The 26,245-nt window shown below is 43.1% G+C and overlaps 2 protein-coding genes across 5 annotated transcripts; both read left to right on the top strand.

Annotated features, from left to right (window-relative positions):
- The first annotated feature begins 6,805 nt into the window (after positions 1 to 6,805).
- tnfaip8l1 (tumor necrosis factor, alpha-induced protein 8-like 1) lies at positions 6,806 to 15,662 on the top strand. Of its 2 annotated transcripts, none has more exons than XM_023843967.2 (2): positions 6,806 to 7,130; positions 12,634 to 15,662. In XM_023843967.2, exon 2 carries the CDS (start codon positions 12,639 to 12,641, stop codon positions 13,197 to 13,199), a length of 561 nt encoding a protein of 186 aa, XP_023699735.1. In that variant the 5' UTR covers positions 6,806 to 7,130; positions 12,634 to 12,638; the 3' UTR covers positions 13,200 to 15,662. The 2 variants fall into 2 exon arrangements, with proteins under 2 accessions (XP_023699735.1, XP_023699733.1); XM_023843965.2 differs by lacking the exon at positions 6,806 to 7,130 and adding an exon at positions 9,532 to 11,330.
- A 1,601-nt stretch (positions 15,663 to 17,263) lies between these two features.
- Positions 17,264 to 24,240, top strand: LOC111860137 (uncharacterized). Of its 3 annotated transcripts, none has more exons than XR_002841973.2 (3): positions 17,264 to 18,733; positions 19,637 to 20,268; positions 21,027 to 24,240. XR_002841973.2 is itself a non-coding variant. In XM_023843527.2 (2 exons), exons 1-2 carry the CDS (start codon positions 17,774 to 17,776, stop codon positions 20,159 to 20,161), a joined length of 1,485 nt encoding a protein of 494 aa, XP_023699295.1. In that variant the 5' UTR covers positions 17,264 to 17,773; the 3' UTR covers positions 20,162 to 24,240. The 3 variants fall into 3 exon arrangements, 1 of the variants encoding a protein (XP_023699295.1); XR_002841972.2 differs by having other exon boundaries at positions 19,637 to 20,945; XM_023843527.2 differs by having other exon boundaries at positions 19,637 to 24,240.
- The last annotated feature ends 2,005 nt before the right edge of the window (positions 24,241 to 26,245 follow it).

Raw genomic sequence — 26,245 nt, 5'->3', positions numbered from 1 at the left:
GAATCGCATTTCTATTTGTGAGATTTTCAGTTGGAGAGAATTGAACTAGGTGAAGTAGAATGCGATATGTTCTTAACAAGAAACATTACTTGTACGCAAGAGGAGCTAGTGAATGATAGTGATGTCTGATTTGTGAATGTAGCATTACTTTGAGCTGGTTCATTTCAGTGAATTAGTCGAACGAGTTTTCAGATCTAAAAGAATCTACTTTTTTTTTTTTACATCCACGCATTGCACAAGTGAAAGGCTTAGATTCTAAAATTAGAAAAATATTTCTCAATTTATCCTATTAAAACACAGCAACATTTTTTCATTCACTTTAATTATCTGTACTTTTCAAAGACTGTAGCTATGGTGCCTTCAGTGACCCATGCAGTCCCCAGACAGTCAGGCAATATTCCAGAAGTTGTTTCTAAAGATGAAGGAACCTTTTGTAATCAAGATAAAAAAAAATGTATTCAGGGAGCAAAAGGTATCCATGTAACCCAACAGAATTGTTTCCAATCTGATTAAAAGTGTGAAATAGACTAGGAGCATGATTATATACTAGAAATATCTTGGAAAATATATAATGTCTTCAAAGACCACAAGGCAATTGAATGTGTGACCTGAAACAGAGGTTACAATGGCTTCTTCATGACAGCAGATTAAATAGTATGAAAGAACACATTCAAAGTCAGTGCATGGTTCTACATAGGCCTATATTCATGAACTAATTATTTACTCCTCACCATGTATAACCCAGTGGTCGGTATCTGTTTGAAAACCAGAAACTGAATTTGTGCAATAATCACAATGAACTTTACACAATCTTTTGAAATTGAATTTTCTGTGTCTTTAGTTTTTCAGATAGATGATAAACAAGTGGTGTGACTTTCTGGAAATAGTACATTTATATAGTCAAAATAGATGAGAAAAGCTGATGAAATTCAGCATATACATCGCTCTGTGTATTGCCTTTGTGCCTTGTCCACTTGGCAATATATCTTTCTTTGTCTGTGCATTGTTTTTGCTGCTGTATGCACCAGAATTTCTCCCTTGTGTCAATAAACTTAATCTTTATTCCAATCCTAATCTTAACCTTATAATTAATCTTACACTACACTTTGAATTACTGAGATGCCATATAAATAACATGGACCATCTTCTCTATTTAGGGGTGGCATGATGGCATGGGGCTTAGCGCTGTCACCTCACACCTCTGGCACGGGTTCCATGTGTGTGGAGTTTGCATGTTCTCCCATCTTGTTTCCTCCAGGTGCTCCAGTTTCCCCCTACAGTCCAAAAACATGTTGAGGCTGATCGGAGTTGTCAAATTGCCCATAGATGTGTAGATGTGTGAGTCTGCCCTGCGATGGGTTTGCCCCCCCATCCTGGGTTGTTCCCTGCCTTACACCCATAGGCTCTGGCCCCCCGCGACCCTGAATAGGACAAGCGGTTTCAGAAAATTGATTGATGGATACAGTACGTTCCTTTAATTCGGGTAATTAGTCTTTGGCGCCATCTATTGGTTAAAAATATTTTAGCCGACAATGTCAGGGGAACGCACATTCTGATCATTCCGGACTGTTTGAAGTAATTATTTACCTTGTATGGAGCCTTATGCGTCACATCATTCAAAATGAATATCCCTGAAGATCCTATACCAGAACTCCATTGGAAAATATACAATGTTTTTAAAAACAATCGTTTACCTATATTGGAACGATAATTAGATAGTCAGATTTCCACCTCCACGCGCCCAGTTTTGTCGTGGGGTTTCTTCCGGGTTTTTCTCAGGAAGATGACTTGCCAAAATTGTCCGAATTTGGGAATGCTGTGTGAATAGTGTGTGTGAATAGTGATGGGTTGCCACCCCCGTCCTGGGTGATTCCCTGCCTTGCACCTTCCGTGATAATCTCCAGACCCCCAGCGACCATGCCTAGGGCAAGGCAAAATTGAATGGATGTCACTGAAGAGAATATCAGGCGACGTCATCATGGCATCACTATAAGGGCAGAAATAGTAGTAAAGGTAGTGAAATAATGTTCTGATCTTCGTTATTACGTCCCTCTTGACTGCCCATGTATAACATACATTTTTATGACGATTATTTAAGCAGACTCTCTTGCTGGCAGTTTCACGTACGTTAAATGCAAGGACGTCCCCGGTACGAAAGCGTTCCAGCTGGCCCTTCCCTTCAGAATAATGCCTTTGCTGCGGTTTCCTTCCTGTGCTGATATATTGTGCTTTCACACCGCCAACATCATCCAGGAAGTTTGCTATTTACTATATAGCATTAACTCAACCTCCTGTTTACTACAGCAGTCCTAATAAATTTATTGGGACTTTCGTACTAAACTTCTGTGTGCTACTAAACTCACATTCATCCGTCCTTTTTTTGTAACAGCTACAGCAATCAATTATAGCATAGCAGTGGAGGAGTTAACCAACCATCAGATTAGCATCTATGTTCAGACACTGAAGTCACCAAATCACCCTTGAAAAAACCCACCCAGACTGCAGGGACAGAATTCAAAACCTCTGGAGGTCTGAGGGACCTGACACCATGACATCAGTTGGGCCATCTGTCTTCCGTAGTCACTTATCCAAAGCTGGGGTGCAGTGAGCCTGATGTGTAGCGCAGGAAAGACTAGACACTAGACAGAGGACACAGTGGATAGGATACCAGTCCATTGTAGGACACACAGTCAGTCACTCACTGGATAGGATACCAGTCCATTGTAGGACACACAGTCAGTCACTCACTGGATAGGATACCAGTCCATTGTAGGACGCACAGTCAGACACTCACTGGATAGGATACCAGTCCATTGTAGGACGCACAGTCAGACACTCACTGGATAGGATACCATGTCCATTATAGGACACACAGTAAGTCACACACACAGAGTCAGGGCAAAATTCAAATCTACAGCCCTGCAGTTGTCAGGCTAGAGCATTACCCACTGCACTAAAACATGGCTTGATTTTTTTTTCAATTATTTAATAAAACAATAATATTTATTTATCAATATGACTAATCAAGGTTGCCATGCTATCTTAGCAGGATTTTGCTTTTAGAGGACATACATCCCTCCCAAAAGAGTCTCCCAGAATGCATTTGGAAATGTCACAGCGGATCGTGGCCAGAAAGTGACCGAGCTGAATTTGGAACATAACAAGAGCAGACCCAGCCGGGGCAGGGGAGCATGGTGTCTCGTACGCTTTCTTACTAATACGTCTTCTTTGGGAATGGTATGTTTAGGTTAATTTTACTCCCAAGCTAATTTGAATAAAATAATGTAGTATTTGTGTAATAACAGTAATGGTAGAAAGTATGTGTGTAATAACAGTGTCAGGGTCAGCCCCTGTTGTCTCACTCTGTGTCCCTTCCCCGTTTGACCAGCAGGTGTTGCTGCTCATCCCGTCCTTCATGTTAGTCGTTGTGTTTTCCCCCCTGTTCCCTGTTGGCCTCATGGCTCAACACGTTGAGCAGCCAGTTGTCTGTAGACCCTTCTCTCCTGAGTCCCACCACCTCTGTTTTTGTATTTTTTGATCCCTAGTGTTTCATTTGAGTTTCTCTAGTTCTTGTGTTTGATTTTGTAGTTGGTTTTGTTTTGTTCCTTGTGGCCCTGCTTATTTTATGTGCTCAATGTTTTTGCAGCCACACACTAATTACAAATGTACATGTAATATGATCATATATCTATCTGCCTTTCGACACACACAATCACACACACTCCCAAATGCTCATACATGCTCGCTCACACACATACAGACACACACAATCACACGCTATCAGGGCTGAATTTAGGAGAGTGGCCGGCCTTGGGCTAAACTCATGCCTTGTTGGGGCTTTTCTGACAACATAAAATGTTGCTGTAACAAGCAGCAAAAAACCAGGGTCCTGGGTTACAGCCCAGATTAGCGGTGTGTAATCTGGCCTTGCACACTATGAGCAACTTTAGGTGCACCGTTTCCTCTAAAATGCATATTTTTAGACTTTTCAAACTACTTTTGGGGGAAAAAACTTGAGAGTTCACATGAATGTGTCATGAAAATGCAAACTCCACATGCACAGAACCAGACCAAATCGGAAACTAGGCACGCAGAGGGGATGCAATAATGCAGCTGCCGTAACGCTATGACAAATGTATGCTGCGTAACTACAGGAGGACATAAATGGATGAAATAAATGGAAACACCACATGAAAAAGGAAGTAATTAAATTGCAATTACAAATACAGCTCCCAAGGTGAGCCATTTAATACCAGTGTGTGTGTGTGTGTGTGTGTTTGTGTGTGTGTGTGTGTGTGTGTGTGTGGCAGGTGTGAAAGTGGGTTTTCAAAACATCATGAGGCAGTGAATGACTCAGTGACCTTAAGTCGCCAACAAGGTTGGTTCTCTGCCCGGCCGTGGCAGGACAGTCTCATGCCTGTAGGCCCTTCCGCAGCTCCTGGAATGCCACTTGTTGGCTGACCTGCCCTGTGACCCCCAAGCAATGGAGAGCAAGGTGGGGTCGGTGACGCAAACGGCAAATAAAGGATTTATCAAGTAAAAGACGCCCCAAATAGTTGGTGGCTGAATTGCAGATGCATCAGTCATAAAAATCTGCAAAACTATTTAATGCGCCAAAGGGAACCATTTCAAAAGTCATGACGGCATGTGCCAATAACTGACAAACCGCACTGGCAAAACGGGAACAAGTCAAAACCCACTGACAGGGAGAGTTTCCCACCACAAGAGTATGGATCAATAACCAGATGCTGTGGGAGGGGCAACAATGTATCCCTCAGATCTTCCTACATGTAGATGGGTGTACATTTGAAGAAATGTAGGCCCTCAGCTCAGAGTGGGAAGGACCTTTATGGTACGGAAAGCCATTTTGTGGAAGTCGCAAAGGTTTCCATAGTCACCTCAAACAACAGATCTAAACATCAGTGAACCTTCTGCTCTGTAGCGTGCAGTGACAAGCAGGTCTCCACCTCAAAGAACTGGACACTCTTCTTCAGGGCCAGGCAATTCCATAGGCGACATAGGCGGCCGCCTAGGGGACCCACTTCTGAGGGGGGTGCGAACTTGCACGTGGCCCGTACCGTGAAATTAGCTTGATGTTACAAGGACTGTACACCTCTCCAATGCAACATGGGACACCAACTTGTCAGCCAATTTCACTGTGTGTTACACTGGGGGCGCCCTGCAGTTGCAGTATGGGGGCAGGGGAATGGGGACAAGGGCGCTGTTAGGTTAACAGGGAGAGGAAGAAGAGCAACATTTCAAAATGAGCAAGGTTTGGTAATAGGGACATCAAATGATTAGTCTTTTTGAATCGTAATTAATGGCATGCAAACCCGTGTTGCAGTCTTGTCACTCTTATCACTGCACATTTGCTTTGGCCTCGGCTGAAGCAGGCGGGGGAGGGAGGGATGGGGGGGGGGGTGGGAGGCAGCGCCGCCGGTGATGTTTGCCTCGGCTGCCATATGGGCTCCCATCAGCCCTGCCTTTGCTGCTGCTTCACCGCCCAGCAATCCAAGGCCTGTAGCTGTTCTGAAGGCAAAGCGTGGACATATTCCTTATTTAGTCCTTCATATGAATATTTTTCCCCATTTTATCTACCTCTGTGTATAGATATAATCCTATAATAAGATGTAATTTTATTACTAAGTAATGAATATTTTCCATGCCATCTTTATTAGACCAATAACAGTACTTTTATCAGATTTAGCATGCAATTAATGTATCTATTAACTGTATTCACATTTCTTTAGTTTGCGTTTTTCCACAATGCATATATTAATTGTACTTTTATTTATCTAAATACTGTAAAGGCAAATTCTTTTTGACTGGTTAAACTGGTACATAAGACGTGTGCCGCATATTTAAATCTTGTTTAAGGAAAAAATTAAACAAATTTGGGTTACAAAACAAAAGAAAAATGTGTGTAATTCATTTTAGTGCTATATTTTGGTTAGACGAATGTGGGTCCGTTATCAGGGGAAATAATTAGACACCTAAGCTTTCCTGTTAAATGTATGTTTGCGCAGAGCCACTTGCATAATAAGTCCTCCATAGCTGTAAATTGTGGGAGATTAATGTACATTACAAAATTATATCTTGGGAAGGAAGAATCCGTACCTAATAGCCGGAATTCCTGTTCCGTTCGTCACATGGAGATATATAACAATGTGCTATTCATAAAACATCTGTTTACGAAACGCAGATGAATGAGTTGAGTGTTTCTATCATTACCGTGTATTTGATAATTACACGCAACAACATATACATATACAAGGAAGCAATTAATAATCAAGCACTTTCTTATACGTTCTTTGATGATGGGAGATTTGTGGTGTTAAAGTTATTTAATTCAGGGTAAGGTTGTGTTTAACGTTTTCTTATATACTGTCCCTTTGCATAGAGGGTTTTCAGATTGTTAACCGCTACAATCATTATCATTATTTTTTCGATTATTTCCGTGAGCATTTTGAAATTGTGTATTTTAGATCTGGCTTGTTATTGCTCTTACTATAACTCTACGGGCCAGGTTTTATTCCCCCTTCCCCCTTTTCTGACTTCCTACTTATTGTTTACCTAATGTTATTTCCTTTAAGGAACTCTCGGTCTTAGACTCCATCCTCTCTGAGGATAATTACTGGAAACCGAATGCAAGCGTAGAAGAGGCTCTTATAACGGGCCGAGGGCATAGAAAACGATTGGATGCGAGGATGGAGAGGGCGCCTCCTATTGGCGGAATCATAGGTCCGTCTGGGGAAGGACGCCGCCCCTTTGAGTTTGAAACTTTTAGCGAGGAGGGGGTCCAGTTACAAGCGCCTGTAAGCGATCCGAGACGGCGGGCGGCGAAGGGGGAACGAGGGAGAAGCGGCGGGGGTGAGCGGGGAGACAGCGGGAGAAAAGGGCTTAAATTATTTACACAGCCCTGGTTACCTGATACTGACAACTGCAACGTCGAATAATTAGAGAAAGACCGCAACCGTGAGAGAGCAAAGTCGGCGGAGGCGCTGCGGTCGCTGTAACAATGAAGGTTCGGGATTTATCTGGCTTTTCAGTTTTATAGACGCTGCACCGCTGGAGCGCGGCTCGCCCCCCCCCCATCAAACCCGGGTCCGGATCGAGCAACAGGCGGAAAGGTAAGAGCAGCGGGGTCGCTCCGGCAGCCGGGAGGCGTTCTGTGTGGGCGAAGGGACAGTGCGGAGGGCAGGGCGCCGGCTTTGCGTGCGAGTCCCCGCGCTGCGGATGTGCGGCGACCGGCCGATGGGCATCGCTGTGTGCTGGCCCACGGAGCTCCGTAATCTCACCGCCCGGCTTTCAGCCCTCGGCCCGGGTTTATTCCCATTATTGTTGTTGTTTTTTGCTTGTTATTTCAAGTATGGTAACTACATAGTTTGATTGCTTTTTCAGTTTCATTATATGAAAACACCTTGAGCTGCATTGGGGGTTAGGCGCTGTCACAGTACCGGTACCAGATAGCGCTGCCTGGCCGGATGGGCATCTGTCCGCCCCGTACTGCGCTTTTCCACAGCTGTCTTTTAAAAGCACCTAACTCCGCGTTTACTACTTAACTAATTTCAAGACTTTGAACAAATATTACATTATTTAGGATTATAATAATTTTTGTTGTTGTGATTATTATTATTATTATTATTATTGTGCATTTATTTTAGCCTGCACTCGTTTTTCAGAATGCTGACGTATTGTTATTGGGAAGTGGAATAGTTGTTTCAAATAACAGTATAACCGTTTTGCCTTTAGTCCTCTTACATCAAGCGTAAAACGCGTGTTTATTATTGAATGATTAATTGCATGTTAAATACTTTAGTATTTTCGACAGGAGCCTATGCCTTCTGCATCGTCGAAATGAAGAGATTTCTGAATTTTTTTTTGTCTTACTCGCAAATGGGACCGAACTGCGCTCCTCCGTTCTTTTTCGCCATTGACAGGACGTGTCTTTTTAACTTACTTACAAAATCGCGCTAATTTGGTCAGCATCCCCTGTCGCCCTTTGGGGTGATACGGGAAACCTTGGCTTTATACAGCAACCCTTTACTGCTCAGTATCAGTATGAGTTTCGTGGTATGTTAAGTAGTACAATGACTATCGAAAGAGCTGTTGCTATACAACCAGAAACAGCACCCCGCGAACAAAATCGAGTATCTGAAAAACAACATGCGGAATATTATTGTGCGCTTTTGCTTTCTGGCCCTTTTGTGTGTTTTACACGCAGTGACTCATTTACAGACTGCAAAGTTCACGCGGGACGGCCGCTTCGCCGTTGCCGTGGTAACGCGCGCCGCCCGCTAGCGCTGGGAGCCCCGCAGTAAACACGTTAGGAAGGTCAGCAGACCCGCTGATTGCTGCACAAGAATGTGGCCGCCAGCAACCGTTATTTTACTCCGTATTTCCTTATAAGAGTGGCAGTCTTGCTCTAGTCTACTTATATTTCCTTTTTTTTGCCTTGTCCCCAATACAGCTTGTAATAGGCTTTAAATACTCCGATGACCTTATACTGGATAAGTGGTTAGAGGATGGATTAATGCGTGATGATGGTAATAATCATCACCATAACTTAATAATAAATAATAATAATAATGTGTGAACTCAGGAACTTAAGAAAATCTTGGATATACAGAGCACGTTCTTTGATGATGGAGATTTGTGGTGTTAAAGTTATTTAATTCAGGGTAAGGTTGTATTTAACGTTTTCTTATATACTGTTCCTTTGCATAGAGGGTTTTCAGATTGTTAACCACTACAATCATCATCATTAATATTATTATTGTGGAAACAACCGTCTTGGGTCCTGACATCCTGCGTTTGTTCAGCTGGAATGTGTCGTTCGTGTCCTGCCGTATCCGCTTGCATTCTTTTCATTTCTCCTGTTTGTACATTGTCTATAACAATTGCTCCAGCTGTTCTGAAAATCCATGTCCTTTTTGAATAAAGCTTTGTTAGTTTTTTTCCCATCTAAAATGTTGACTGGCATTTTCCCACCTGTTTTTATATTTGGAAAAATTGTGAATCTGTGACCTGAATTTAACGGCACGGTGAGTATTAGGAAATCTAAACAGGTACTTCAAATTGCTCTCTTCCAAAGGCTGTTGCCTGCGAGTGGAATTCACTTTGCTTTGGCAGAAATTCTGCATAAGCACACCGCTGTACAGAGTGCTGGGTCGCATGTGCCGTTCACAGCAATGTAAGGGTGAGCTAACACCTTCACCTCGTCCTGTCACCATGCTGTCCAGCTCCATGGGATGGGACAAGGAGGCGAACAGCTACTACAACTGCTGATGTCATCCGTCTTGTGCTCCAGGTCAAATTACAGCCCAGCACCTTGTTTGTGTTGTCATAATGAAGTATAGATAAATGTTATGTGTGCTCTTATAATGAAAGACTGTGTACTCAGCCATTTATGAGGTATTAACCAAATAGATGTGTAAGGCACTGCTCTGCTGTGCTTTACTGCTGTACTAAATTGTAATTCTTTAGTCAGTGAATTTGCATTACAACAACAAAAAGCGAACACCCTAGCTCCTAGGAAACAGTAAACGCTGCGAGGTTGTGAACAAGACACTCTACTCTTTGCAGAACATTTTAATTGTAGTTTATGGTAGAGACATATGTAGTCTTTAGACTGCAGCAGAACATGACACTCTAGCCTGAAGAATCGGCTCGTTAGTTTGTGATTGATAATAATGAGGGATTGTGCGGTTTTAAAGTGAAAGCAGCACTTGGCAGATAAGGCAAGATACCTATAGGAATGCAGGAGGGTATGTGGAAACAGCAAGCCAGAGAGCCATGTGAAGTGAGGTCACGAGGCCGGTATGGACTCTGGTCATTTCATCAGGTGCCCCCAGCTGGGCCTGGTGGGTCCAATTTTGCCTTCAGAACCACTTAAAGGTAGAATGAGTTGTACTCTCCTGTTCCCTTCTATTGTACTAAGCTGTGACACACCACAGCATGACAATGAAATGTGTCCTCTGCATGTAACACATATGTGACATTATGACATAGTAGAGGGTGGCCATTTAGCTGCTCAGGCAGCCGGGCATAGGGTTAGTACCTTGCTGGTCAGGGATTTGAACCAGCAACCTTTCACTCACAAGCACTCTTCCATAACTATTAGGCCTCCACTGCCACATAACTGCTGTCATGCTTATTTGTGACATTCCTGTTAGCTTAGAGAGAGGCCATTCTCCTCTGACCTCTTTCATGAACAGGGTGTGTTTGCTCAAAAAAAATGCCACTGACTAGATATTACTTGTTGCAGACATCGTTCTTCGTAAGGTCACTGCAGTCTGTGAAAATCCCAGGAGGGGGGCTTGTTTCTGAGATGCTGGCCTCCCCAAGCACGGCACCAACAACCACATCACATCCAGAATCACTTTGATCGGACTTTTGACTGAATCTGCATACTAGCCCTGTGATAGGAGCAGCCTGTTTGCATTAGCATGCAAGTATATCTAATGAATTGGTTATTGAATATAAGTAAAACCATAAAAGTAGGAAGGGAACGACTGAGTGGACGGCAGAAAGCATCGGGTTCGAACTAGGGTTAGGGTTGGGAAAAATGGGAACAAAGCACATGAATTCAGCACAATCATTTTATATCAGGTGGAGTGGATGCATTTGCTGTTTACAAAAACCTAAAAAGTATACTCTGCCATTCCAGAAATAGGATTCTTTGGTGTATAACAAAGAACAAAGCTGAATTGAGACCTGGAATTTTAAATATTAGGTCACATGACTCTGCTCATCCAATAGAAACACGGTAAAAGCATAAATCAGGTGCGGCATATTGATGCATGTGTTTTGTGGTATAAAAGCTCCATCAACCTGTCTTTCCAATACACTGCGTCGTCGGATGGCGTGAAACAGGCTGGTAGAATTTTATATAATTGACACGTATGCATAATCTAACTCAGTGAGAAGCATAAAAATGTTCTCCTTAAGAGTCACACCAAGGCAGAACAAGGGGTCACACATTTTTTTTTTTTAGAATGATTTTACTTTATACAAGAAATAATTAATCTTTTAAGGAGTCCATTACAGACAATGCTAGTGAAAGGTTCTGTTAAGTATTTTTACTTTTAACTAGATGACAAACTATAAGAGGCTGCAGGGTGAACCTTGGAGAGAAAGGCGGGAGAGATTTCCAGGTGCAGCCACTCACTGGCTTCCTCACCTGCAGCAATTTGTGTGAATAAGCTGCCTTCTCCGGCATTGCAGAAGGTTTGTCGCTCTGAGCAAACGGGCCGCGGCAGCTTTTCCCTTTTTCACGCGGCATGTTTTTCTGAGCATGGAGGAGGAGGCTACGTTAGATATCCTGGAGGGTGAGTGATTAGCAGAAGATTCCGGAATAATAGGCGGCTGGTTATTATATCCCCAGTGTGTCTGTGCACTTGTATGTTGGTTTTTAAGATCTTACCCTGTGGCTCTTTGTTTGATTGTATGCAAATGTTACGATTTAATTCTTCTTCAGTCTATTCATTCATTTCTATTCATTTGTAGACTTTTTGCTTAAAAAAAAACTGGCTAAATTCTGATTATTGGCCCAGGCTTTGCCAAGGTGTGGCATAGGGACAACAGGCCTTTAACATGTACACCAAAGAGCTGTGTGCTGTTACTCCATGAAAGACACTATTTGCTTTATGTTCACACATGAATCCCAATTTGTACCCTACATTTTAAAATAGAAATAAGTGGAAAATAATTTTTTGATTAGGGTGTGAGGAATTTGTGTCATTCATTGGCTTCGTGTGAATGTACACTCCTGAGTATACAGCAGATCTTCATCAGGAAGTCTTTTGACTTAAGCAAGATAAATATAGACTTTATGTTGGAGTATTACTCGTGAGTTTTCTTTGACAGGTCCTTGACGCGAGTGGGATTAATGAGTCCCTAAAATTAAACTCAACCACACCGAACAAAAAAAACTTTATTTTAAATGCACACAATTGTTATGGCTTGGTATTTTTGTGGGTGCTGGTCTTGATTTATAATTAAAATATTCAATAAATGCAGTACGACTTTAAAAAGGTTTGGAGGCTTTAATGGGGAAGCACACTTACTACTGTCAGCAGTGTCAAGGAACACCCTCGTGTTCAGAAAACTGCAGTAAGAAATAGCTTGTATTGGGGAAAAAAAAGCCAACTTTTCAATTTCTGCTTTCTACAGAGTACAATGCCTTTTTGTTTAGTGTAATAAGGTTTTTTCCCCAAGTTTTAAGAGCGGAAACTTGTTTTATAAAGGTCATTTGTTGTAGGGACTCTGACCTTAAGCTGTTTTTTTGGTCTCATGATAGTCAGCTGTTTTACTGTCTCTTCTGGCTTGAACATGAAGATATATTTGTACACGTCCCAGACTGCTCTTTTACGTATGGAAAGCTGAGTAATTTAATTTTAAACACTCATATATATTGTGTAGCCATTCATTAAGGTATTACCATTATATTTATTACCAAACCAGAGGAGTACAAATACTTTTTTTTCCTTCATTGAGTTAATTGTCCCATATATCAGTGCCTCATATATTTATAAATAGTTGCAGCTTAATTTGAGGAGGAGCAGTGTGTAAGCAGAGGGTTTGGCTGTACAGCTGCTTCAGACCGTTCACTGCCTTCTTTTTTCTTTCTAGATACCATGGACTCCTTCAGCACTAAGAACCTGGCCCTCCAGGCCCAGAAGAAGCTGATGAGCAAGATGGCTACAAAAACCATGGCCAACATGTTCATCGATGACACCAGCAGTGAGGTGTTGGATGAGCTTTACCGCGTGACCAAGGAGTATACTCGCAATCGAAAGGAGGCCCAGAAGATCATCAAGAACCTCATCAAGATGGTGGTGAAACTGGGCGTGCTTTACCGCAACAACCAGTTCAACAGTGAGGAGTTAGTGCTGGTGGAAAATTTCCGCAAGAAGGTCCATACTCTGGCCATGACTGCAGTCAGCTTCCACCAGGTTGAATTCACCTTTGACCGACGGGTCATGAGCAATATTCTTAACGAGTGTCGCGAGCTACTGCACCAAGCCATCAACCGCCACCTCACGGCGAAGTCTCACTCCCGTGTCAACCACGTGTTCAACCACTTTGCCGACTGTGATTTCCTGGCCGCACTGTATGGTCCGTCGGAGATCTACCGTCCACACTTGCAAAAAATCTGTGATGGCGTTAGCAAGCTACTTGACGAAGGCAGCCTTTGACCCCTGGACATCTGTGCTTCCACTTCTCTTTTAATAAATGTCTGTGGACGTTTTCATGTTTTGTTTTTGTTGTTTGCTCCTCAAGTTACACTGTGTATAGAACCCATGCATACAAGTCTGGCCCAGAGGTTCATTTCCTCCTTGAATATGAGAACTAAATACTTGTTGGATAAATGTAAAATATCAAGGTTCAGAGCATGGTTTTCAAAATTCTTACATCCTCTTCTCTCTGGAGCTGTTTCACAAGACTACTTTCCTATTCTGCTGTTAAGTTTGTTCACTCCCGTTGAACTGAGATGGTCACTGTAGAGGTGAAGTGTTCTAGCTGACAGGCTGTGTTGTGTAATAAATCTCATGAAGGTTTTTATATGTTCAGTGAACCATTTTCACTGCGAAAGATCTCAGAGAACCTTTTTTCTGAATGTTAATTTTTCTGAGTGTTGGAGAGTCAGACCGGAAGACTGGTCACTATGAAAAGGGAAGCACCAGAGATGTTCTGTTTGCAGGGGCTGGAAATGCTGTGTTCAATGCAAGATAAGCCGTCTGTGAATTGCTCAAGCAAGTTTTAATGGAGAAGTTCAAAAGCAGTTTTATCTGGTTCATCCTTTTGCTGTTTCTGTTGAGATTGTCAGCCCCCCCCCATCTCAAGCTGTGTCCTACCAATTCAACCCCTCCTCCACTGCTCAATGTGACCAAGGAGAATGATGGTAAATGTTCTCCTGACGTGATTCTTACTTCATACTTTAGCACACGAGTGATTTCTCCTCTTCTTAATGTAATTATTTGGTGTTTGTGAGCCTTTTTGACCAATTTCTTTGCTTTAGTGTAAGGAAGAAGCACGCACTTGCACACTTGAGCATGAAGTACTATGATATGCACATAATTCAGCTAGTTAAATGGACAACTGTTTTATGACAAGCCATGACCCCAGCCTTCAAACATGATATTTGGGGGTAATCTCTATGTTTCAAACCTTTATCCAAAATGTAGCGCCTGTGCTTAACCTCGTATTTTCATTGTACATACTACTTGACTGTTTCTGGACGCCTTTTACTAGCTGGGGGGCCATGGAAATGTGCGCTGATGCCGTGACAGTTTTAGAAAACGTGGCGTCTCAGGGTTTCTGCTTGTTGTTAGTCAACAGTTGCTCCATTGTGAATTTGGTCAACAAATTACATTTTCCACAACCTAATGTGCTGATGCTATTATTTTCCATGATATTATATATATTTTTGTATTCTTGTATGTCTTGTTTTGGTTCATTTAGACTTTCCTGGTTTTTCTGAACAAATATCTATAAATGGTGGTTTTAGTGCCTTTTGTGCCTTTTCTAATGGAAAAATATCTGAATGACTTATTTTTTAAGAAATAAATTGTTCATCTTTTCTGTAATGGCTCAGGGAACAGTGAATTTAAAAGCCGTGTTTAACGTCATTTGGACAGAGTACCTGCTTTGCACCCCCCCCCCCCCCCAACCCCCTTGCTTGTGTGTCTTATTTCACAGAGCTGCAGGGCTTTTCTGGTTTTACACGTTCTCTTACAGACTTTTTCTGGAGTTTCCAAAATTTGTACTTTAACAACATAATGGCCCATCAAGGAGGTTCGCCAGTCAGGGTTAAGCGCTGAGATCTGTGTGAAAGTTTTATTTTATCACGTTTCCGGCCAAACTTTCTTCCTGCTCCACATGAAGTGATGATTCTTTCAAGAACGTCAGCGATGGCATGATAATTAAATGGTTACAGAACAAAAGTGCAACATCACAAGGAATAATATTAACGTTTTAATGATTCATAAAAAGAGCTTTCAAGTGGGCAATTATTGTGGTTAATTGTAAAAGCACATATAAGTTGAAAGTGCTTGGCAAATGTGTCTCCATAGAAACATGGTTGTGAAAACAGCCAGTATTTCTAAATAGTCAAAAAATATCTGTAGCTGAAATTCTTTAGGAGGGAGATGTGCACCTTAAATAATCTCACGTAGTTTTAGTAGGACATCATAAAAACGCTGCTCTGCTCCTGCTTCGGTTATTTGTTTTAAACACATTTGTCTTTTGCCCGCTTTTGTATTTTTGGTGAAAAATAACAGCTGTCGTTCCTTTACTTGCAGACTTGCCTTCGCGACCTTGAATGCTTCGTTATTTTAGTCTATTTTGTTACATCATTTTCTCCTCGCAGTTTTGAAAGGAGTCACATCTAAGCCAGAATTTGGAAACTCGTGTTAGTAAATAAGTCCTAAAGGTTAATCAACAATAGTTTGTATTGGAATTGCTTTCAATTTAATCTGTTTTTTTTGTCTTTTATTTAAGTTTAATTTCTTTTATTTTATATCATGCCTTTAACTATATTGTTTAAGATTTGTAATTGCCCCGGAAGCATTCTTGGTACAAAATGCTCTATGGTTATGCATGGATATCTGGGATATGCTTTAATTTAAAAGCAACATTAAAATATAATTGACAATTTATTATTTTGCCTTGTTGCCTTGAATAACATTTTCCTATGTGTCTGTGTGTATCGATCAGAGGGATTGCATTAGTCTGTATTTTACTTACTTTGTATTAATTCTCCATTGTTTCATGCAAATACACTTTAGGATTCCAATTCAACATAAGGTTATCTTCAGTTTCCCCATCATGAAATTAACACAATGGTCTGGTATCGTATGTTATGTTCAGTGTTTCTGTCACGTTTCACAGACACAGGAATGCAGCCTTTGTGAGTTAGTAACATATAGCCAAGCTGCTCTCTGCATTTCTCTCTTTTGAGAACATGTGCCCGTTATAGGATTAACAATAAAGGAGTCGCACCACAGCATTTCCTATGCTGAGACAACTTATTAAAGCTTAGATTAAAACGTACTAGTGATAGATTTTGTTGCAGGTTCAGGAACAGGACTTGTGATAAAGCTTAAATTAAAAAGTACTAGTGATAGATTTTGTTGCAGGCTCAGGAACAGGACCAGGGTGAGCTTACTGATCTGTAAAAATCCAGCCGCATAAACTGGTAAACGTGCAATTTCAAGCTAAAACTGGCAGCAGAATTGGGATAAAGATGTATATAGAAAAGGTGGTGTTATACAAACAGACCTGCAGGTAAACAACACACGTGCGCATTATAATGGGGTCCGACACGACAACAAGTCTGTTATGAATGACTGCCTGAAAATGTGAATGGATCAACCCGCTACCATCCAGATTTACGCCTCATTTGGGGAACATTACTTGCCTTGGCAGAAATAATATAGTATTATGCTATTACTTGTATATTAATTAATTCATTAATTAATTAACTTAGTTACATACTGATCTCGTGTTAATACATCATTAATGAATCATAATGCATCTTTTATCTCAAGCAGCGGCTATATTTGTTCATGATTTGTACTTCAGTAGTAAGTTACCACTCAGTATTTGTGCCCCATCAAGTAGTGTTACTGTTATTTCAATTTTTACTCTTATTTAATGATGGATCCATAATGGTAGATATTCATCTGAATCTTTACACATTTTGTGGTACTTCAGCCTTGTCCCGTCATGGTCATTTTCAACTGGGTTTCTTTTGAATTTTCCGTACAGGGAAAACAAACAATTAGGAACAAGAAGACCTTCATACTTAGAGTACAAGCCTCAGTCTATACCCAGAAATCACTAACTCCATTTTCTCCTCCTTTCCCAGCAAACTGAGATAGTTAAATAGTATCATTGTCCATATCTAAAGCCAATGAGCTACCAAGTTCAGTTAGGTGGGTGTGGCCTAGTTTGGCCACTTGCCATGTATCTTATATTGATTTAAGTTGGGGGGGCCAGCTGCTATGAAATTAACCACGAGATAAGAGAAGAGAGACTATTGGCAATTTATACAAGAGGGTTAGGTTTAGGGTTAGGGTTAGGGTTAGGGTTAGGTTTAGGGTTAGGGTGGGTAAGAGTGAAAGCATGAAGCCTGTCAGCTGAGGTGTATCATTCTTCCCCAAATGCGTAACTGCGCTCTGGCTGTTTCGCTCTTAGCTGCAAACCCCGCCCCCTCCCCCCTGTCCCCCCTTCTGGAATCCCTGGCTGTGTTTAATTGGTGAGTGCTGATCCAGAACAGGCGTAATCAGAGCCGGGCCTCGGGCTCACGTAGAGACGTGGCATCTCCAGAGAGATGAAAAAGCCGCCGTCTTGACAGAAGGTAGACCTGGAGTTTTCTTCATTGCGAGAGTGACTTGGAGAGAGAACGGCAATGAGTAGGAGTGGGAGGAAGGAGCGAAAGACGGCAGACAGCAGCGCGCCAAAGCTGGGAGAGAGAGAGGGAGCGACAGGAAGCGTGCAAGAGCAATTTGGGCAGAAAAGCAGGGCGAGGGAGAGGAAGGCGGAGGTCTCACTGCAGGAGAGAGGGCAGCAGGGTGAAGAAGTGAGAGAGGCAGAGAAAACAAGAACAGGAACAGACTGGGAGAGGAAACTGGAGTCGGGGAGGGGGGGCGGAGGGGTTAAAGAAGCAGAAGAAAGTTTGAGTGAGGAACAGATGACAAAAGCGTGAATGGAGAGAGGGGCAGAACTTTAAGGAGTCGTCCTCTGTAGTGACTGAACTGAATCCAACATGTTCTCAGGCACCAAGGAGCTGGGGCAGCAGACAGAGTACTGGTCCCATAATGCACTGAGGCTCCACAAGGAGACGGCGTATGCGGGGCTGGGCAGCCAGACGGAAGACGACTCACCCCGGCTGGATGGCGGGAATGAAATGAGCCTCACACACCCGGAGGAAGTGCGGCGTGTTCTGGGATGGAAATGGACCAGAACCGACTATGAGGCACTGGATCGTCAGAGGCGGTTCCCTTTGTCCACGGAGAGGCAGTGTGCTCCGCCGGTCTGCAGTGGCCGGGGCTCGCTGAAGGAGCCCAACTTCAGAAGCTGGACCCATTCTACAGAAGCTGGCCTGAGGTGCAGTACGTCAGTGAAGGAAAGCTGCAGACAATGTGAGTGTGCAAGGCAACAAAACACGGCAGCACTGCACCCCTTCAGAAGGAAGTTTGTGCTGCCCCCAACAGCACTGTTTGTGGGTCAAGGACACTGCAGAGAGCCCACATATGTAGCTGAGAAACAGGTTTGGGGTGATACAAGAGCAGAGTGTAAAAGGGACGTTTTTGAAGCTCAGCCTGCATTTGAAGCAACTGACTTCTCACATAGATGTCGAGGTTCAGACTCGGCCTTTTCTCATGGCCAAGAACAGGCAGAAAATCCTCATGGCTTGGGAGGTGTGACTGGACCAAAAACGCAGCAGGAGAAGGTCTCGAGTAAGGAACCCAAACTGGGCCGGGCTCTCATCTGCTCGACCAAAGTCTGCCAGAGGCACCTGGGTCACACGGGTCTGCACAGCCTGTGTCTGTCAGATAACGGCACCAAGTTTGTTCAGAGCAAATCTGCCGGTGACACACAGATCCAGGGGGGAGCACTTTGGACTATGGGCCAGGCGTCAGTCCGCGACCGAATCCGACAGGTGGTGTCAGACCTGGAGGGGGTTCTGGGAGGCTTGAAACAAGTTCATCTTGAGATGAAGGAGGTAAGGAGGATTAAGCTTTTCTTTATTGCACTTTTTCTGTGATTATTTAGCATAAGTGTAGGTGTTACAGGGGTGTGACTTGGTGATTCTTGATTACTTATGAAAACATACATACTCATCACAATGCTATTTTAATGCTGCTCTTCATCTTAGAAGCATAAAACCAGCATGCCCACCCAATTTTTTTAAAACAAAATTAAAAACACATTTATAAGTCATTATTTTTTTTTGATAAACAAATATGGCCTGGTTTTCTATGTTAGTTTTCCAACACGTACAGAATAATTATCTGGTTTTCATTAAACGACTTGCGCAATCTCCATTATAAATGCTTGGCAGAGCCTAAAATAAAATGTTTCTCATATACTATGACTGTCTGGCAGCGAAAAGTCACATTTTAATGCGGGAAACAGAAGCTAATGGGCCCTGTTCACCAGTGGCGTGTGATGGTCAGGAACGATACTGCATGGAACTTCTTGTTTAATCCATTTACCAAAACAGATGCTGTAATTGTAGAACAGGGGCGTTCAAATCGCGGTCCTCAAGGCCTGAACCCTGCTGATTGTCCAGCCTTCCTTTACCTGTAAGCCAGGTGTGAAACCTCTGTGCCCAATGAGAATCAGTAATTAATTAACTAACTACCTGGAAGAACTGAAAACACGACCTGGATTTGGAATCGAGGTCCAGGCTTGAGGGGCCCTGGTGCTGAAACTGGGCTTTAATAATGTCTCTGTGTGGAAAAGCAAGTCTGTCTTCAGGTTCTGGTGAAAAGACATGAGATGTATGTGTCCGGGTTACATTTTGAGTTGAGAAATCACCTGCTGTAAAAGTACGGGGGGGGGGGGGCTTTGTTGAAGAGTTGGAGTTGGATTGTTCAACTGCTTGTTCAAAATGCATACACAGGTGGTGCAACAGATTGAGCTTCTGACCTCCAACATTGACCTTAAGGAAGAGGAGCCCAGCAGCACCAGCTCCAGCAACGTCACAGTGTCCAGTCAGAAGAAAGTCATTAATCTGGAACTGAAGACAAGCCCTGCCCCGGTCTCTCTTACAGACACTATTCATACAACCCCTCCCGCAATCAATCCAGCCGTCATCATAAATCAAGCAGTACTGCCATCGCCGTCCAAAGCTCCTCCCAAACATATGTCTGGTGTCTCTCTTGAAGAGGACCCTCAACTGGTGACCCCACACAGAGACAAAAAACATGAGCACTGGGGAGATGGACTGGGACCAGTGTTTCCTCTGCCCATGTCACAGAGTCAGCAGGAGGGGGGCAGACTTGTGCTTCCTAGGACTGTGTCTGTGAAGCAGAGGCCTCCAGCCTACCCGCACAACGGAACGCCCGGAGGAAAGAGTGCAGAGACCCATCCACCAGGAGTCCCCCCACATCTGGTTAAACATAGGCAGCTTTCTACCACTGTCTGAGTGGCCAGCAGTCAGAAGCCAGGCCACAGAGCCCCTGAGCAGACTGTCACAGAGGCCTTATCTACCGGAGGAGCAGCCAGTGAGTCTTAGCTGACAGGCAGCATAATGTGAGTATCGGTACACAGCCCTGCTCTGTGTGCCTCTAACACGGCCTATTAGCCAGACCGTTCAGAGGCCTGCTTCTTAGCCTCTAACACGGCCTATTAGCCAGACCGTTCAGAGGCCTGCTTCTTAGCCTCTAACACGGCCTATTAGCCAGACCGCTCAGAGGCCTGCTTCTTAGCCTCTAACACGGCCTATTAGCCAGACCGTTCAGAGGCCTGCTTCTTAGCCTCTAACACGGCCTATTAGCCAGACCGTTCAGAGGCCTGCTTCTTAGCCTCTAACACGGCCTAGTCGCTTACCATTAGCCGGACCGCACAGAGGCCTGCTTCTTAGCCTCTAACACGGCCTATTCGCTTACCATTAGCCAGATTGCCTGCTAGTACGGAAATGAGAACAGCGCCATAGCGTTGCCTCACCTGCCTCCGCATCACTGCTCTGATTAATGAAAGCCTTCAATGGAGCCCCAGCAGTGACTCGCCCTCAATGCCGACTACCTCCCTCACCTCCTGGGCACTCGCTAGCCACTCTGTTTAAGTGTCTGCACATCATATGGCGCAATTCCATATGGGCACTAAATGGTACCACAGGTTACATATATGCCGTATCGATTACAATTAAAATATTAACAGTAATATTTCTTTTTCTTTTATGAAATGAAACAACACCTGTGACAAAACAGGTGCGTGGCTAATTAAATAATAACTAAATAGTAACTAAATAGTAACTAAATAACTGAAACTGTAGCTTCTTGTCTGTCCAGGAAGAAGAAAATAAAAAGTGGAAGAATACACCAGAGGAACAAATTTGTCTTCCAGTAAAAGCAAATCAGAAATGAGTCATTAATAGATAAATCTGCAAAGGAAGATGTGAGTGAAGTTAGCAAATGTTCCGCAGACATGCTGAAGAAAGGGGTCTGTGGCAGATGATTGTACTCTAAAGCTTATGGATTTTATGCAAGTTGTTTTGGTCCATGAACTGATAATGCTGTGAAAGCGGTTTCCTAAGAGGAGCTTGCAGGTTTTTATACATTATATAACACCATTATATGGGAAAAAAAAATATTCCAAGTTATGAATTACACTTGAAAATGAAGGATATTTATGTCCCTGTGAGTATGATATACCACCAATAAACACCACCAAAGTACATTGGGACTTTTTTTTTTTATTAAAAAAGTTTCATACTTAGAAGCTACTTGAAAATTAAGATTTAGAGGAATCAAATGCTCCAAAGATTATGCTGAAAGGAAGAAGCAAGCACTTTGGTGGGGGGAGACCCACAGAGCTCTCGATTTCGACTACCTCTTCTCACTCAAGGTCCTCTTACTTTAAATGTCAGCGCCGAGCACGACAGCCAGCTCTCTGTATGCTTAGAATGGTACCACGGCTTTCATATACATCCCACAATGATCTTGGGTTGAATGCATGTTAGCATAATATTTACGTTACGGACTTCGCCGCTCAGAATGACGAAACAGGTGTGGACCTGACCGCGCCGAAACGCCTCAGGTGTGGGCCTGACCGGCCCGGAACGCCTCAGGTGTGGGCCTGACCGGCCCGGAACGCCTCAGGTGTGGGCCTGACCGGCCCAGAACGCCGGCTTTGTCTTTTTCTGCATTGTTGGCTGTTTGTTTCCTAAAACTGTGCCCGGAATAACCTGGGAAGCAACACGGCTTGCAAATAATAGCTGCTGAATGGCAAGGCTGGTCGTCCAGATGCTCCGTGGTGAAATATGGCTGGTGGAAAAGGTGGAGAGAAAGGAGGGTTTGAACGTGTCCCGAGGAGCCTGTGGCCTCAGCATAAAGACCTGCTGTGCTGGAGGCAGCTGGCTGTGTCTGTGAACATTTATTTCTAAATAATCCCAGGAAGTGCAATAATATTTTTCTTCCCACACAGAAGATTCAGTGATTAGCTGGACCTAAAAACATAAGCTTATAAAAACATTTCAGGGAGTGTAACTAAAAGCAGTACATTACTTTGGTTAGTTTTGCTTCAAACAGCCATACAAATATGTATTTTTAATACTGTCATATCTTTGCTGAGGAATTTTCATTAGCATTTTAATTAAAATTTTACAAGTAAAAGAAAATGGATAAGTCACATACTGAAAAAATGTTCAGCATGAAAGACTGATATTATTAAAGGAATTTATCGCAGTTCGTTTGAGTCAGTTTTATTGCATATGCTAATATGGCGTTGGCATACTGTGACCATTGGTAAGCTGCTGTGGGGGAAGATGATTCCTATAGAGCTTTTTACTGGTTTCTGATGAACCAAGCATGTTATTTGGGCATTTTTACCATTTTTCATTTTTTTCACAATTCTTATTAGATTTGAGCCTATTTAATTCAGACAATCAAGACTAATTGATAAAGAGTTCAGTGGCAATGAAAACCTGTAAGTTCTATTCCTGTTTCCGATCTGTGGATAACTGCTTTGCAACAATTCTAATGCCCTTTTCTGGAAGTTTCTTTTTCTTACTGTATGTTTCAGAAAATGTAAACAAATTACCCTTTAAGGTCAAAAGTGTAATCTGTCATCTGACTTAAGCTAGTACAAAATGTAAATATTTACCAGAATTTATTTATGACGCTCTTCAGATCACATGAAGATTTTTAATGTACTGTATTTTATGCTCAAAAAATAGGAAATAATAAATATATAGAATGCAAAGTTTTTCAGAGATTCTTAGAAAAAACAAATGTCCAAGGTTTTCTATTGTCAAGAATGTCTTTTTAAAGTTGCATTTCTTCGTGTTTAGGAATAACAATATATCAGTGAAATGTTTACCTCTGATTTCTGCTACTTCTAACTTCTTACTTTATTAGTCAAATGGCCATGTGCCGTGTAGATTCCATGTAAACATCTGAAATAATATTATTACAAACATTTAGAAACATTTTTGCCCCAATGAATGGGGCACGTTGGATGACTTTAACTTATGATAGGCATAAGCTACTTTGTAAAAAAAATATGGAAAATATAAAAATAGACACCCCTGACATGGTGGCTAATTGGATTTTCAAATTGGACTGATGTTACACAAGTAGCGAGGTGACGGTGGGAGGCCAGCTGTGGAAATAATGGCATTTTTTAAATTGGTAACTGATGAATCCTTGGAAACCTGCACGTAACATCAAGGAGGGATTCTATGAAACTGGAAGCGTCTGACAATACATTGTGTGTCTGTGTGTGTGAGGGGGTTTGTATGATCTTCCTGTGTGTGTGTGTGTGTGTGTGTGTGTGGAATTTGCATGATCACCCCGTGTGTGTGTGGTTTGCTTGATCTCCCCATGCCTGTCCGTGTGGTTTGCTTGATCTCCCCATGTCTGTGCATGTGGTTTGCATGTCCTCCCCGTGTCTGTGCATGTGGTTTGCATGTCCTCCCCGTGTCTTTGCATGTGATTTGCATGTCCTCCCCGTGTCTTTGCGTGTGATTTGCATGTTCTCCCCGTGTCTTTGCGTGTGATTTGCATGTTCTCCCCGTGTCTTTGCGCGTGGTTTGCATGTTCTCCCCGTGTCTTTGCGTGTGATTTGCATGTTCTCCCCGTGTATTTGCATGTGATTTGCATGTTCTCCCCATGTCTGTGTGTGTGGTTTCCTCCCACAGTCCAAAGACATATAGTTTGGCTGCTCGGTGCTTGTAAATTGCCAGTGGTGTGGGTGTGTGTGTGCCCTGTGATGGGCTGGTATCTGCTCCGTGATGTTTCTGCACTTTGTGCCATTTGCCACTTGGGCTCCAGTTTCTCCCACAACCCTATCCAGCATGAGATAGATGAAATGAGATGGATGGATAAGGAATGTATGTCACTATTTATTTTGCCAAACCTAAAAGCATAAATACCTCAGTTAGGATATGTGACTACAGGAAGGACTGATGGATGAAAGGGTAATTGGTTGCCCCCTCGTGGAAGCTGCATGCCCATTCATCATGGTGTGTAGAATCAACACTATTAAAACAAACCTCTTTTTCCATTTTAGTTCTCTGCTTATTTTTATTATATATTAATTTCAGTGAACTGTGATATTGTTTTAACTCCATTTTAACCCAGACACATTACATAACAGCAAACAATAATGGGAAGGAAACAGATTACACTCTGAATTTAATTACAATTATAATTGTAATTTGTGGATGGAAAAACAATGCATTTTAATAAAATGAAATTTTCGCATCTATTTGGGATTCCACAAAACCATTCAGTGTCTCTTTTGAAAGAAAACATCAAAGGTTTTAGGATTTGGGAAATTCTTTTAAGTTTAACCATATGGTATCGCACTGAATCACAGTGCAGGGGACACCCAGGACAGGACGCCAGTCCCTCACTGGGCGCAGTGCAGGGGACACCCAGGACAGGATGCCAGCCCCTCACTGGGCGCAGTGCAGGGGACACCCAGGACAGGATGCCAGCCCCTCACTGGGCGCAGTGCAGGGGACACCCAGGACAGGATGCCAGTACCTCACAGGGCGCAGTGCAGGGGACACCCAGGACAGGATGCCAGCCCCTCACTGGGCGCAGTGCAGGGGACACCCAGGACAGGATGCCAGTACCTCACAGGGCGCAGTGCAGGGGACACCCAGGACAGGATGCCAGTACCTCACAGGGCGCAGTGCAGGGGACACCCAGGACAAGATGCCAGTACCTCACTGCGCACACACTCGTATTTTCTCCACAAGCTGTTTGAGAGATGTTTCCTCAGAAAGACATACAGGATTTTTGGACCATCTGAGGAAATTGGAATTGTGTACCATTAAAAATTAAATCTGAGGATCGATGTGAGACTAATGTGTTAATGAGGCCTGATGTGATTTTGCTGGGAATGTAACTTCATAAAGCATGATCTTCCTCTTTGCGGCTGCACTTCCGCAAACTCATGAACTTTGTTCAAAATAAACCTGATTCATCCTCTTAGTGCTTTGTTAGTGTCTATCTAAAAAAAAAATCAAAATTCCAAAATAAACATCAAAACAGAAAAGAACAAACTATGCTTTCTCTTAGTCTTGTGTGTGTTTAGTCTGCTTAGTACTATGAGGCTTTCATGAGTACAGACTGTTTTGGTGGCGTTGCATACTTCTATAAGAGGGTTGAGGCATCCTGACAGTAAAACATAACATTAACCCAAAAGGAGGGGCTGCCTTCCCGAAAAACAACTGCGCAGCCATGAAGCGGCGCTGAGTCACTGCACTGTCTGCCTCACTGTGTGGTCTGATCTGACTCCTTCACAGCCGCAGCGCCGAGCCAGCCTTCTGCAAATAAAGCTGGAAGAAAACTAGGAAAAAGTAAGGAAGAAGCACAGGAGCTATTAAGGAACAAGGCAGGGGTGAAACATACAGAAACTTCAAAGGACTGCAAACTTTGTTTCTTGAGGAAATGTATAAAAAGTGTGCGTCTCTGATAGCTTAATGCTATATGGCACTGCAGCTGGGGGGGGGGGGGGCTTCACAGGAAGAACACGGGAATCTACAACTTCTGAGTGCATTTGTTAATTGACGGAGGTCACCGGTTCCTGGAAGAACAGAGGAGTGATTGTACGCTGTGACGATGGCTGTGTGTTCCCCTCTCTGCTCTCACGATGAAGACCACACCGTGTTTCACTAACTGGCTACGCAGAAATGAAGCAGACCTCCACAGCCCAGCCTTTTCCCCGCATTTGGGGTGTATCTGTCTTACAGTAACTGACAGGAAACACTGCAGTCTGTCAGTTTTAGAGCGATCGGCAAAAGGTCTCTTGGGACGGTGGGTTCTTTCCATCATCATGTCACTGAAATGTGACGCAGGGACCCTAACCCTGTCATTGTCACCAACACAGGAGGCCATCTTAAGCACAGGTGCCAGCGATGAACCCTAGGACTATGCCAGACAAATGGAACTTTCCAGACACACACATTTACGGGTGTCATTGGGGGAGGGGGTGAATATGGGGCCCCCACCACTAGACTTGCCGCTTTATCCCAGTCATTTACTGGAAAGGAAGTGGG

The sequence above is a fragment of the Paramormyrops kingsleyae genome, chromosome 15 (assembly GCF_048594095.1).
Source record: "Paramormyrops kingsleyae isolate MSU_618 chromosome 15, PKINGS_0.4, whole genome shotgun sequence".
Lineage (NCBI taxonomy): Eukaryota > Metazoa > Chordata > Actinopteri > Osteoglossiformes > Mormyridae > Paramormyrops > Paramormyrops kingsleyae.
This window is presented reverse-complemented; position numbering and strand designations above follow the sequence as displayed.